Raw genomic sequence first — 12,445 nt, forward strand, 5'->3', positions numbered from 1 at the left:
TATATACAGGAACATAACATCAGCATATCATTAAATGGGGAGTCAAGATCCAGAGTCACACATGGCAAAGAGTACCACTTCACATTCATTATATTAGGTCTCATTTAACTTCTTAGACGTGACTATTAGCAATTGAAATTTTCTTCCCCTACCAAATTCTTACTGTTCATGAAGCATTCACTTGAATTACCTCCTACTTTATTCCAAAGGGATAGAAGGAAGTTAATACCATATAGAATTACATCTGTTACAAAGACTTATAAAAAAGTCATTCTAGAAATAGTGTCTGCTGGTTGAGACCAGTTTTTTAAATAGTAGTCATGGAGTACAGATAGGGGAAACACAGGTATATATATCATAAATAGAGCTCTTTACAATGTGGCCTCAATTTTCCATAAAAAATGTTTCAATATTAAGGCTAGGCAATGCATTAATCAAACAAGAATTGTCACAGATCAGTGATTTTCTGGACTTATAAACAAGTTTTAAACTCAACCAAAATGGTCAACACTTGTTACGGTCACGGGTCCCCTGTTTAGGCCATCTATGTAAGGAACAGCACTTCATAAGGACATAATAGGAACAAACACACAATTCATTGCTGAAATTATTCATACCTCCAGGATAACTGTTAATAGCTATTTCATTTATCTCGACCATTCTGTTTGTCTGACCCCTGTACTTAAACAGGTGAGAAAAATTCTATTAGAAACACATCTGTCATCTCAAAACTAATGGTCAATGAACTGAGTGGACAATACTTGAGGAGATCTTAAGGTGATTAGGAAGATGACAATTGTCCTGATGTTACAAGCCAGTTACTTCCCTTTGTGTAAGGCAATATCAAGTCCTATTGAATAGACTATAGTTGTGAGATGGTGTAATGAAAATGTAGATCTATTATTTATATTAAAATGACATGGTGATCTGCCATCACAACCGCTCTGAAATAAATTACACTAACGACCTGCCATCACATTAAATGAATATGTAAATCTATTACACCTCTGGAACAAATGACATGGTGATCTGCCACCACAACAGTTCTGAAATAAGCGACACTATGACCTGCCACCACAACAGCTCTGAAATAAGTGACACTATGATCTGCCAACACAGTTCTGAAATAAGTGACACTATGACCTGCCATCATAACAGTTCTGAAATAAGTGACAATATGACCTGCCATCACAACAGTTCTGAAATAAGTGACACTATGACCTGCCATCATAACAGTTCTGAAATAAGTGACAATATGACCTGCCATCACAACAGTTCTGAAATAAGTGACACTATGATCTGCCATCATAACAGTTCTGAAATAAGTGACACTATGATCTGCCATCATAACAGTTCTGAAATAAGTGACACTATGACCTGCCATCATAACAGTTCTGAAATAAGTGACAATATGACCTGCCATCACAACAGTTCTGAAATAAGTGACACTATGATCTGCCATCACAACAGTTCTGAAATAAGTGACAATATGACCTGCCATCACAACAGTTCTGAAATAAGCGACACTATATGCCATCACAACCTGCCTATGACCTGCCATCATAACAGTTCTGAAATAAGTGACAATATGACCTGCCATCACAACAGTTCTGAAATAAGTGACACTATGACCTGCCATCATAACAGTTCTGAAATAAGTGACAATATGACCTGCCATCACAACAGTTCTGAAATAAGTGACACCATGACCTGCCATCATAACAGTTCTGAAATAAGTGACAATATGACCTGCCATCACAACAGTTCTGAAATAAGTGACACTATGATCTGCCATCATAACAGTTCTCTGATCTACCAACAACAGTTCTGAAATAAGTGACACTATGACCTGCCATCATAACAGTTGACCTGCCATCACAACAGTTCTGAAATAAGTGACACTATGACCTGCCATCACAACAGTTCTGAAATAAGTGACAATATGACCTGCCATCACAACAGTTCTGAAATAAGTGACACTATGATCTGCCATCACAACAGTTCTGAAATAAGCGACACTATGATCTACCACCACAACATTTCTGAAATAAGTGACAAATGATATGAATGTATCGGCGAAATCCAAGTTTCTGCACTAAATACATCTTGAATATTACAGAGCAAAATGAAGGTTTCCCTTAAGCTAGTGCGGAAACTGGTACGGAAGCTTTCTTACCTGTGATAAAGATCAAAGGGATTAATACAAATACACAAAGGTAAATCTATGAAGCTAGGATTTTGTCTGTAACCAATCTCATGGCTAAGGTTGTGCCTTCAAGTCTGCTGTGACAGTTATACAATAGAGAAGATATACTTATTGAGACTGAAGCCCTTTGATTTCAAAGGTCACATTTCCTGGTTTAAGTGAATTTCCAGGGGCTCAGATTAAACATAACTATTTTCTTTTTTTTCACTTTCTTTCCGAGAGATTGAAATTTGCCCATTTCAAAGAAAATTGTTCACATTCCGCTGACTGCAGTATAGAATTATGAAACATATGCATCAAATGATCCTGCTGTTTATATTGTTTTAATAACAAGGCATTTTGTGTGGGGCCAAACTGCCCAATGGGACCACTTCAGATGCAGGAGAATGTCAACGATCTTTGATGCCTGTTTTATAATTTTATAATGACAAGTCAGACACAACAACAGGCCGATATACTGCATAGTTTCTAATGAATCAGAAAAAAAAATTTTAAAAACACAATGAAAATGTCAGAAGAATGTCACTTCACCACTTATGGTTGAAAAGGTTACCGAAACAGCTGTAATTTTTCGATCATTATGTAACCATCATGCCTTTTCCAAATTACACCCCACAGGAACATGATCTGATTTCCTGGTCTATAGTGTTCCCCAAGGCTTAAGTGAAAATTTTTGGGGCTTGTTCTCCTGGAATAATTCCATCAATGAGCTAATATATAAAGCCACAGTTTCTTTTGTGAGCTGTTCATTTTAACTATCATGTTTCCTCCAGTCATTGTAACCACTGTGGGGCTGGGCAGGAAACATGAGGGCATTTTGTTCTCCCCAAATAAGTTTCTATTTCAGCGTAACAATGATATGTCCCATTTCTAAATGAAATCTTCTGCAATTAGTCAGAAAATCACTTAACAGATTAAATTGTCATACAGACATCTTCTCATAAAAGATATACATTGTAGTACCTGTAAGTATATAGTAACTTCTCCTAAGCTCAAAGAATGACTTGGTAAACAAAAATGAAAAGAAATTATCACTTCATTATCATAGATGACTTGAGATGAAATATTTGTAAACATTTCATAATTGTAATTTGAATTTTAAAACCATTGACTGAATTATTACAGCCTTTGAATGTTAGTATTAACACCGTAAAAAAAATCCCTTTATGTATTTCAAAGTTGATTGTTTCTTATGTCAGACTTAAGAAATAAGCTGTTGACAGAAAACAAGTTATCTATTCTCAAAAAAATATTCTGATTCTAAAATTTATGTATGGATCCATAATGTCTCTCTTAAGGAAAGGATAGCAATTTTGTAAATCAAAAACCTTTTGAATGATATGAAACTGGTTCGAAGGATGGGTATGGATAAGTGCCAAGAAAAGGTGCTAACCTTTCGAGGGCAGATTTAGACTTCTGGGACATCCTACTCGAGTCACAGACTCGATCATGTTTAATGCACTAACACTAAAAGCCTACGTTTTCTGTCGTGTTTTTCTCAAACCCAGCAACCTCTCAAATTTCATTTATGTACTGTTTGCACGCGAAGGAACACAAGACACGTAACTCTAGGGAAAGCTGCAAGATATGAATCATACGGGTGAAGATGTCTGTCAGAGACAAAACTTTAGTGCCATATAATTGATTGAATCGGATAGAAGACAAACATCGATTACATTTAGAGTTATTCTTTTAAACTTAAACCAGTACAATATTAAAGTTCAACTACAAACTAAATTATTTTCCTTCAAGGATTCATTACCTCAGTAAGATTGATAATTCATGGTGACGACAAAAAGCTCAACAGTACAGAAACAATTAACTCTTGGTTTATTCTGTCCTACGTACACTAAAGAGTTACATACTTATTGACCAACCTCCTTTCGAGTTAGAATTCAAAGAATTTAAAGTTGTCCCTGAAATGATATATGCAGAATTACAGACTTATTTTTACATGTGAAAAGCCATGTTCTATACAGAAAAATGTAACTGATCAATACCATTACTGAATTTTGTTTTGATCCCTAAAATCCATCATAATGATAGATTGACATAAGTACCAGACTAAAATCTGATAGCAGAACACGACAACAGCTTATCGACCTCCATGTAAAATCTAAACACTATCCCTTCTTAATGAATATGGTATGTTGATAAGATATCACCCTTCATTGGAATAACAATGTATGTTTATGTAAAGCAAAAATCTACAATCTGTTGTTTAACACTTGGTTTTAAATATAAGATACACAACCCAAACCTTTTCATGATTTCTGTTTGTGTGAACCTGAATATGTTGTTTTTTCTTATCAAACTTGTCAACAAATCTCTACACAATACTTTTATCTGATGAAGTATAACAGCTGTCAATAGGATATCAAATTAGCCATCACTGTCAAAAACAGATTTTTTTGTTAGGGTATTATGTACAAGTGTTAGAATGCCACAAATATCCACTACATTATTCATTGGCCAACTTATCTCCCCTTTACATCACCACTAATTAATTAAATATGATAAAGTCCCACATTAAAAGCTGGCTCTCACGGAACATTTTCAACTGTATTCATGACAGTGACATTTTGTCCATTCAAAGGACCGGATTAACAGCTATGCATCAAACACGTTTGATTTCATTCAGGATGAAGAGTCTGGATGACAATGATCTGAATGCCTGTCTACATTTTTTATTAGCAAATTGATGATATCTTGAAGAACTTTCCAGTGTGGCAGCAGAGAGTCCATTGACGTGGTCCCCAGAGACCACGCCTAATAAAAGATGGCTGCTAAATTCCTTCAAACGCTTGACTGATTATCATTTGGGGCATGTGACATCACAGTTATCATTTGGGGTTCCATATCTTTGGGGAAGACATCCACTCCTGGTAGCCTTACACTATGGGATAGACGAATTAGTAGGAGATTCAAAGGAACCACATAAAGGAATAATGCTCCACTGCTGTGCATTCTATGATGGCAACAAAAGTATGTGCAGGGCACTTTATTGCATGCAGACATGCATGAATGCATCAATTATTACTCGCTGTCAAAAACATTTGGAGAGATATGGTAGAAGAACTGTTGCAATCCTAGAGAGCTTAACCAGAGGAGCAAGAGAAGAAACATGAAACTGCAAACCATGTAACACCACAGACCTTTCAGTATCAGGGGATACCGAAAAAGACCAGCCAGAAAAAAGCACATGTACAAGTAGTGATATGAACCATGTGGTGATAGCATGTTTCACCAGACAGAAATAAAAAAGTTTCCTGTGTTCCAAGTTTTATTGATAAAATTAGTCAGCGTTATATTGTTTTATGCACGAACTTGAAAGAATATTTCTTCTCCCTTACTGCATGCAACTAATACAAACACCTTTTGTTAAAGCGAGTTCTGGAAATGATGAATAAGCAAGCTTATCTACAATTTCAATGAAAAATTATTTCTTATCTGTCCCTTTTTTTATCTCCAACAATGATTATAAAACATTGTTACAGGCAGAAACAATCCACAATGAGACATAAAAGATCACGGATTTATAAAAGGCTACAATTTATAGACACAATTGATTCAATACTTCCTCTCGTCATTTTTATGGTGACTTATTGCAATAATCAGGTTTGTTGGTACACAGTCGCTATACACTCCTAATAAGTTCTAAGAAAAAATCGGAGGTCATTCTTAAATTTTAAAATGTGTCTTTTTTTGTTAGACAAATTTGAGTTCGTCTGTAAAAACTTTTTCAGGGTACTGTGAGATAAATGGCTTGGTTTTTTTTTTTTATGATATTGTCAGCAGAACTGCGATAAAAACAAGCACTTACACTTTAGTGTATAGGACTAGAGGCTTTAAACTACAATTTCCTATCAAGCAGGTTTTTATAACCTCTACAAGGATATTGATAATTTGAAATGCTGGCAATTGTTTATAATCAAACCCCAGGAAAAATCTTGGTATTTCTAAAACAAGACATTAGGTTAATAATCATTGTTTCTATCAAAACAAACCAGCTACGAAATGTTGATACAAATCTGCTTGTGACTTTCGCTACGATAAATCTTTTAAGCTGTAGTAAATTGGATTGAAGTATTAAAAGATATTTAAGCGAATAAATCCTTCAGTATTACAACATATAATCCTAAGAAATGTACATCAAGAATGTAGAGTGGTTATTCACAGTAAATCAGTGTGAGAAAATCATTTAATATCAGGTGGATTTTTTTGTAACAAACAAAAATGTACATATTACAATCGTTGCTTATTTTCAATATCATCAGGGGTATGTTTTGTACTGTATTATTGAAAAAAGCACAAAGTAAAATAAACAAGCTAGGGGCGATAAGACATTGCAAAATAAAACTTAAACGAGACATGTCTGAATACAATAATATCTCAAGCCTATTGTAGAAACTATAGTGTTGTCTGCTTCCGCAACAGAATACTAATTGATAATAATTAAGAATAATTTCTATCTTATATCGTGTATATTTTATTGCAGGGGTATATTCTTAAGCGTGTGTAATCACTGATTGCCTATCTGGAAATTTTACTGTACTTTCAGATTTTTAAATCTCATGCAATATATTCAATGTATTGAGCTAAGCTTTTGCACAGTTGAAAAGCTTTAACAACAACTGGTATGCAATTTTGTATTTTTACTGTCTCCAAAATGTCTGAAACCTACAGCAGGGAAAATGGTTTCTAATGATTTCTGAGCTTTCCTGGGATGAACAAGGCCCAGTAATTTACCAGAGACTTCTGACTTAGGATCCACATAAACTGTCTTAGCATGTACTACTGGCCGTGAGGGAAAAGTGAAGGTAGTGAAAAACATGGCAGACATCATATCATGCATTCTCTAGAAATGGTGGGTTTTTTTATGTATATATTACAAAACAAGACTGAGCTAACTTACAATCACTATTATTTATTTTATATTACATTCCCGTTGCTCTGGCGACTCCCTCATGAATCATGTCTGTGTATATGATTGTAAATACATATATATATAAGGCCTGTACATGTATTTAGGTCTAGCAAATGTCGGTTTCCAATTGCATTTATCAGTATATAATACGGAATATATCAAGGGGAGATAACCTATCATTTTTCCATCCTTGCTTGAATCCCTCCAATTTTGTTTTAATTGAATGATTTCTGTTTTGACCTCAACATTAAGGTGTACATCTGATGTCTGCTGGTGAAAAAACATCTTTTATGTCTTTTTTAAAGCTCCAATAGAAATCATTTTCACAAAACTTGTTGAAATCTACGAAGTTTATCTTAGATTTCATTTAACTTAATTAACGTATATCATTAATTTGAATAAATCTGGAAGAAATTTTGTTTGTGCCATTTAAAAAAGTTGAGAAATAAATATGACATCAATGTTTACGTAGTATACTCTATAGATCAGTAAGCACCACCCACAACTCCAGTGGTACAAGGCACCATATAAATATTTACACACCAGGAAAATAAAACCACCCCTTTATATAAACAGTTAAGGAACTGTCAGTAACACAGGAAACTCCAAGACCTTAATGATAATAAAGAATTTGGACACAGGTATTTACCCTTGAGACAGTTTCCCAAGACCAGTTCCTGATAAATCAATAACCAAGGTATTATGGTCAGTGGTAGACTTGACCCTAAGGTAGACATGGTTCCAGGTGGTCAGATTAATCACAATTCACAAACTAATGACCAGGATATTAATGTTCTGTCTAAACTGTTCAATCACTCTGACATCTCACTTTTTATAATGAAACAGCTTTTTACATAACTTATTGGTATAGTATTGTTGATAAACAAACAGTATCCCTCCCTACTTCTTTTCTGGTCCAATATCACCATTTGATTACACTTAATACCTTGAAGATATATTTTCTAAAAATCAAAATGATTTTCTGGCTAAAATGTTACAGACATATATAACGGAGAAGTTGTTGTATGGTCTGTAATTTCACCTCAACATTTTAAACATGATGTCATTACATTTTAGCCTCAGTCACTATATCAGTAACAGAATGACACATTAAACCTTCATTTAAATCCTTACAAGGCCACAAGCCCTTCAAAATCATGAAAGTGATGCCAGGTAAACAACTTCATTCTAAAGTTTTTTTCTTACATGACACGAGAGTCAATGCGACAAAAGCTGCCAGGCTTTACAATTCACATTGTAATATACACTGTGACACATTTCCAACAACCTTCAAATTTATAATGAACTATATATAAAATTAGCCGACATACTTTTTCTCATATGAAATACACTTTGGAATGTTGTCATATTACAGTATCACTATTTACATTTTAAAAGTTTAAATAAGACTTGACTTAATTTCTTGTTTGCAATGTCTAAATATATGAAACTAAATAGTAATTTGAAAACACATTCATGATCATACATAATTTGATTATTCGTTAAAATTATATACAACTCTGAAGTGCAATTGTACTTGACAACCTATCTGAAACCATAAATCCTTTATTTTCAAGTATTCAAGAAAAGCATTGTGAAAGGTGGCAGCCCTGTGGAATACCTCCACTTAACAAAAACACCACATATATAATATATATATATATACATAATGAAAGGGTGAAGCTGAAACTCTTATACATCGAAAAATTGAAATCTTCATAAGGTGTAAATTTCAAAATTAATTTGAATAGATTGTTGTACAATTTCAATATGTTTTGTATTGCTTGTAAAAAAGGAGGAAAGTACATTGACAAATATTGTTAAAAGATATCTTTTAATTTGTGTGAATATGGCATTCGCCACAAACGCTGCTGATAATAGTCTCTATACTACCTACTCTAATCAATAAATGTATGCTAAGTATCATAAAGACTTAGTTTTGGGGATATAGTCGTAAGATATCCTGCTGTTAGATTATCACCCTTGGGACCAACTGTCACCCTGGTTCCTTTAGGTAGGATGTTATGTAACAGTTACATAAAGGCTCTAACAGTAGGTGACCAGTATTTGAATGACCCTAATTTAGACTAAATGGAGCTTTTCCTTAATCCCTTTTAATGACACATAAATTCTCGTGACTCCAGGCTCTCCCGACTGGTCAGGAACCTGTTGGATAAGTGTCACACAGTTTTATGGGACAAATCATTTCTGTTGGTAAATAACTTGTGGCTTTACCTTATCTGAATAAACCAGTCAAACAACAAAGCTTTTAGAAAAATAAATAAATAAATAGAGTCTCTTACAATAGGAAAAAATCAACATATTGCAGATAAAAGCTTTTGACATCAAAGAATAATGCTACCTGTGAGAAAATGTTTCTTTCAGGACAAAAGTTTGTTTGGGCTCATGTTGGTTTCCCTTTTCTTCTGCTGAGAAGACAGTGAGTGTTGACATTCTAGCCCTGAAAGGCTGTTGCTGCTAATTTGACTCCTGATAAATTAAAGATAATCACATATGTCTTGTTTGAAGTTCCTGCCCTTGCTGGGAGAAAATATGAAATTAATTTATAACTTGTAGTAGTAAAATTATCAGCAGGATGAATTAATTAGGCCAAGAAAGATGTTTGCTTCCTTTAATTTCTTTCAAATGTTTGCTGAAAAACACCTGCTGAATGTTCATGAGAGTCTACCATGGAAATAGTGACGGGAATGTGTTCAAAACCATTACTGATAAGACACTGTTTGTATAAAGTACATTGTATGATAGAGATTTTCACTTAGTGCATTTTTATTGTCCAGATCATCATCAGCCATGATGTAAACTGGCGCTCACATGTGCACTGCCAAAAATGGACATGATCTTTTAAGTCATTGATGTTCAGTTGACAAAAGAGAAATCTAATCATTGGAGATTTATAATTAAACATTTATTTGAACTGAGGCAATGAAAAAGACTAATTATTGCCCAAATTTATCAAGTCTAACAATGCTATTTCCTGCTGGAGATTACACTTGGTCAGTTTACAAATAAACCACCAGCTAAATCAATATCTATTGTCAGAAAGTTTGGAAAATCTTCAAAACTATTCCATAATTTTTCACCGCAGGATCCTGTCAGAATACGTTTAGTTTACTAAATCAATACAAAATGTTTTAAACTGTAGCTATTGGCCACTTTCTTTTATAAGGAAATCCAAATCAATTCTAATCAATGAAGTTCCTAAATTTGTCCCCATAGACACTGTGAGAGGTCTTTAATAACCAGCTGACACTGTGAAGTTTTACAAAGGATTTTATTTACCTGTAAGTGCTAGATAAAGGATTGCCTACAGCCATTGTCATTTATGGTAATAGAATTAATTTCATTATGGGGTCATGACCTATTTCACAGGTATGAGTCTATTAAGAATTGTAACCTGTTCCCAGGAGTCAGCATGACAGGTGAGAAAAGGATCCTTTTAAAGAGACCCCATACAGTGCTGGCTAAGATATAAACACAGCATACCTGTAATTAACTATAGGCAATCACCAAAATACAGGATTGTGTATATATATTCTGATATCATTTGATACTAAGTACATATACTCTAATATATATTCATTGATCACCTGGCTTAAACAGGCTCCCAGGCCATCAACATTTTAATTACCAGGCCTACAAATACAGATGATTAATCAGAAATCACAATAGGTAATTACAGACAGACTAAGGCACAAATCTCAGTCTCGAGTCGGAGAACAATGGCATACTGAGTTCGGATAAATCCAGCTAGTTTTACACTATAACACTTCTTTCGTTTTACACCTTTCATTACCTGCTATTGAAATATTTTCTTTCTTCATTCTTAATTTATGCAAAATATATTACAGAAACAGATGTATGCAAATTGATAATGCAGTCAGTATGATTAAAAAAAGAAACAACACTTGTGTAATTTTATTTCTAATGTTCTGTTGGATTCCAACAAGAAACCCTTTAAAGAAATAAAATCTGTTGTTATTTTATCAAACATGGTCTGTATCATCATCATAGCTGTTGAGGCATGCAAACCCAGTTAATCTAATTACCATTTAGGTGTCAAATTGGGATTGTATAAAACTATAAACCAACACACCTGGACAAGAATGAGTATTCAATGAAAGAACAAAATTTAATGGCAAGAAGTACATTGATTTATCAAAGCTGGCATCAATTTCATCATTTTTGTCTCTTCAGTGGCCTTTTTTTATCAGTCACTACATTATTCTGTGTCCTGTCTTATTTCCTGAATTTACAATTCTTGTAATTTAATTTATATCCGGGCTTTTAGGATGATGCTAATTTTTCATTTCAATTTACCAGTATTGAGGATTTTTTTAGTCTCGACAATTTAACTACAAACAAGTTTTTAACTACACAGATTGACTTCACCAATAGAATTTCTGCTGGTGTGAAAGGTAAACATTTCTATCAAAAAGACTTAAGCAATAACTGAGACCGACGCTGACTTTCTCAATCCAACACCGCAGAGTAGCTACCTGCGCCACAGGACATAATCTTGAGTGTACATTTCCAGGTAAACTAAAATGTGACATGTTGCAACATACAGGTGTTCAGTTTTAGATATTATGTAATCTGAAGAAAATGACAATGAGGTCATGGACAAATTAAATACCTTGAAAATGTACTTAAATTTGTCCATGATCATTTATTTGAATATTAAGTGTCTTTAATAAATAGATTTTTCTTTCTTTTATTTCCATGCATCTTCTCTAAAATCATACTCAGGTTATATATAAAATGTTCACTCTAGAATTGAGATTTGGTAAACTTCTCCAACTTGAATAATGAGAATGCTGTTCCTTCAAGAAAGATACAAATATTTTTTTCTCTAACAACTGTCGTTTGTCTGCTCAGTCAAAAAGACGACAATTACTTTGTTTTTCTCACTAGTTAGGTAGACTTGGAAATTACACATGGCACTGATTCAAATCTACTGGATTTATAGAAGGCAACATCACAAAGACCTACCTCCAGAAATGCAGCTCAAAACCTGGGCAGTGTTCTTTGCAGTTTGAACAAGGATGGCCAGCATTGATCTGTTGAGTTAGGGGTGGACTCTTAAAAGGAAATAAAGAAACAAATGAGTTTGACGAAAACATTCTGTCATTAAAGATTTATATATATGATTCATTCAAAAAGATTGGGATTGACTTGATGGGGCATAATGAGTGACGCGGATTCATAGGCAGGGCCATATAGGCCCATAAAGCAATGTGTCCAATTAGATAAAACTCCAAATAACTCCTCTTTTAGCATGTCGCGGTAACATA

At 34.0% G+C, this 12,445-nt stretch overlaps 1 protein-coding gene across 1 annotated transcript in view; it reads right to left on the bottom strand.

The window, feature by feature from the left end:
- Positions 1–12,445, bottom strand: part of LOC132560300 (prickle planar cell polarity protein 3-B-like) — an 86,478-nt gene that overhangs the window by 73,868 nt on the left and 165 nt on the right. Inside the window, exon 2 of the mRNA XM_060224966.1 lies at positions 12,144–12,232. Coding sequence (XP_060080949.1) covers positions 12,144–12,232 — 89 coding nt within the window. The remainder of the gene's footprint in view (positions 1–12,143; positions 12,233–12,445) is intronic.

The sequence above is a fragment of the Ylistrum balloti genome, unplaced genomic scaffold, assembly GCF_031769215.1.
Source record: "Ylistrum balloti isolate Yb309-2 unplaced genomic scaffold, AGI_CSIRO_Ybal_v1 Utg371048, whole genome shotgun sequence".
Taxonomy (NCBI): Eukaryota; Metazoa; Mollusca; class Bivalvia; order Pectinida; family Pectinidae; genus Ylistrum; species Ylistrum balloti.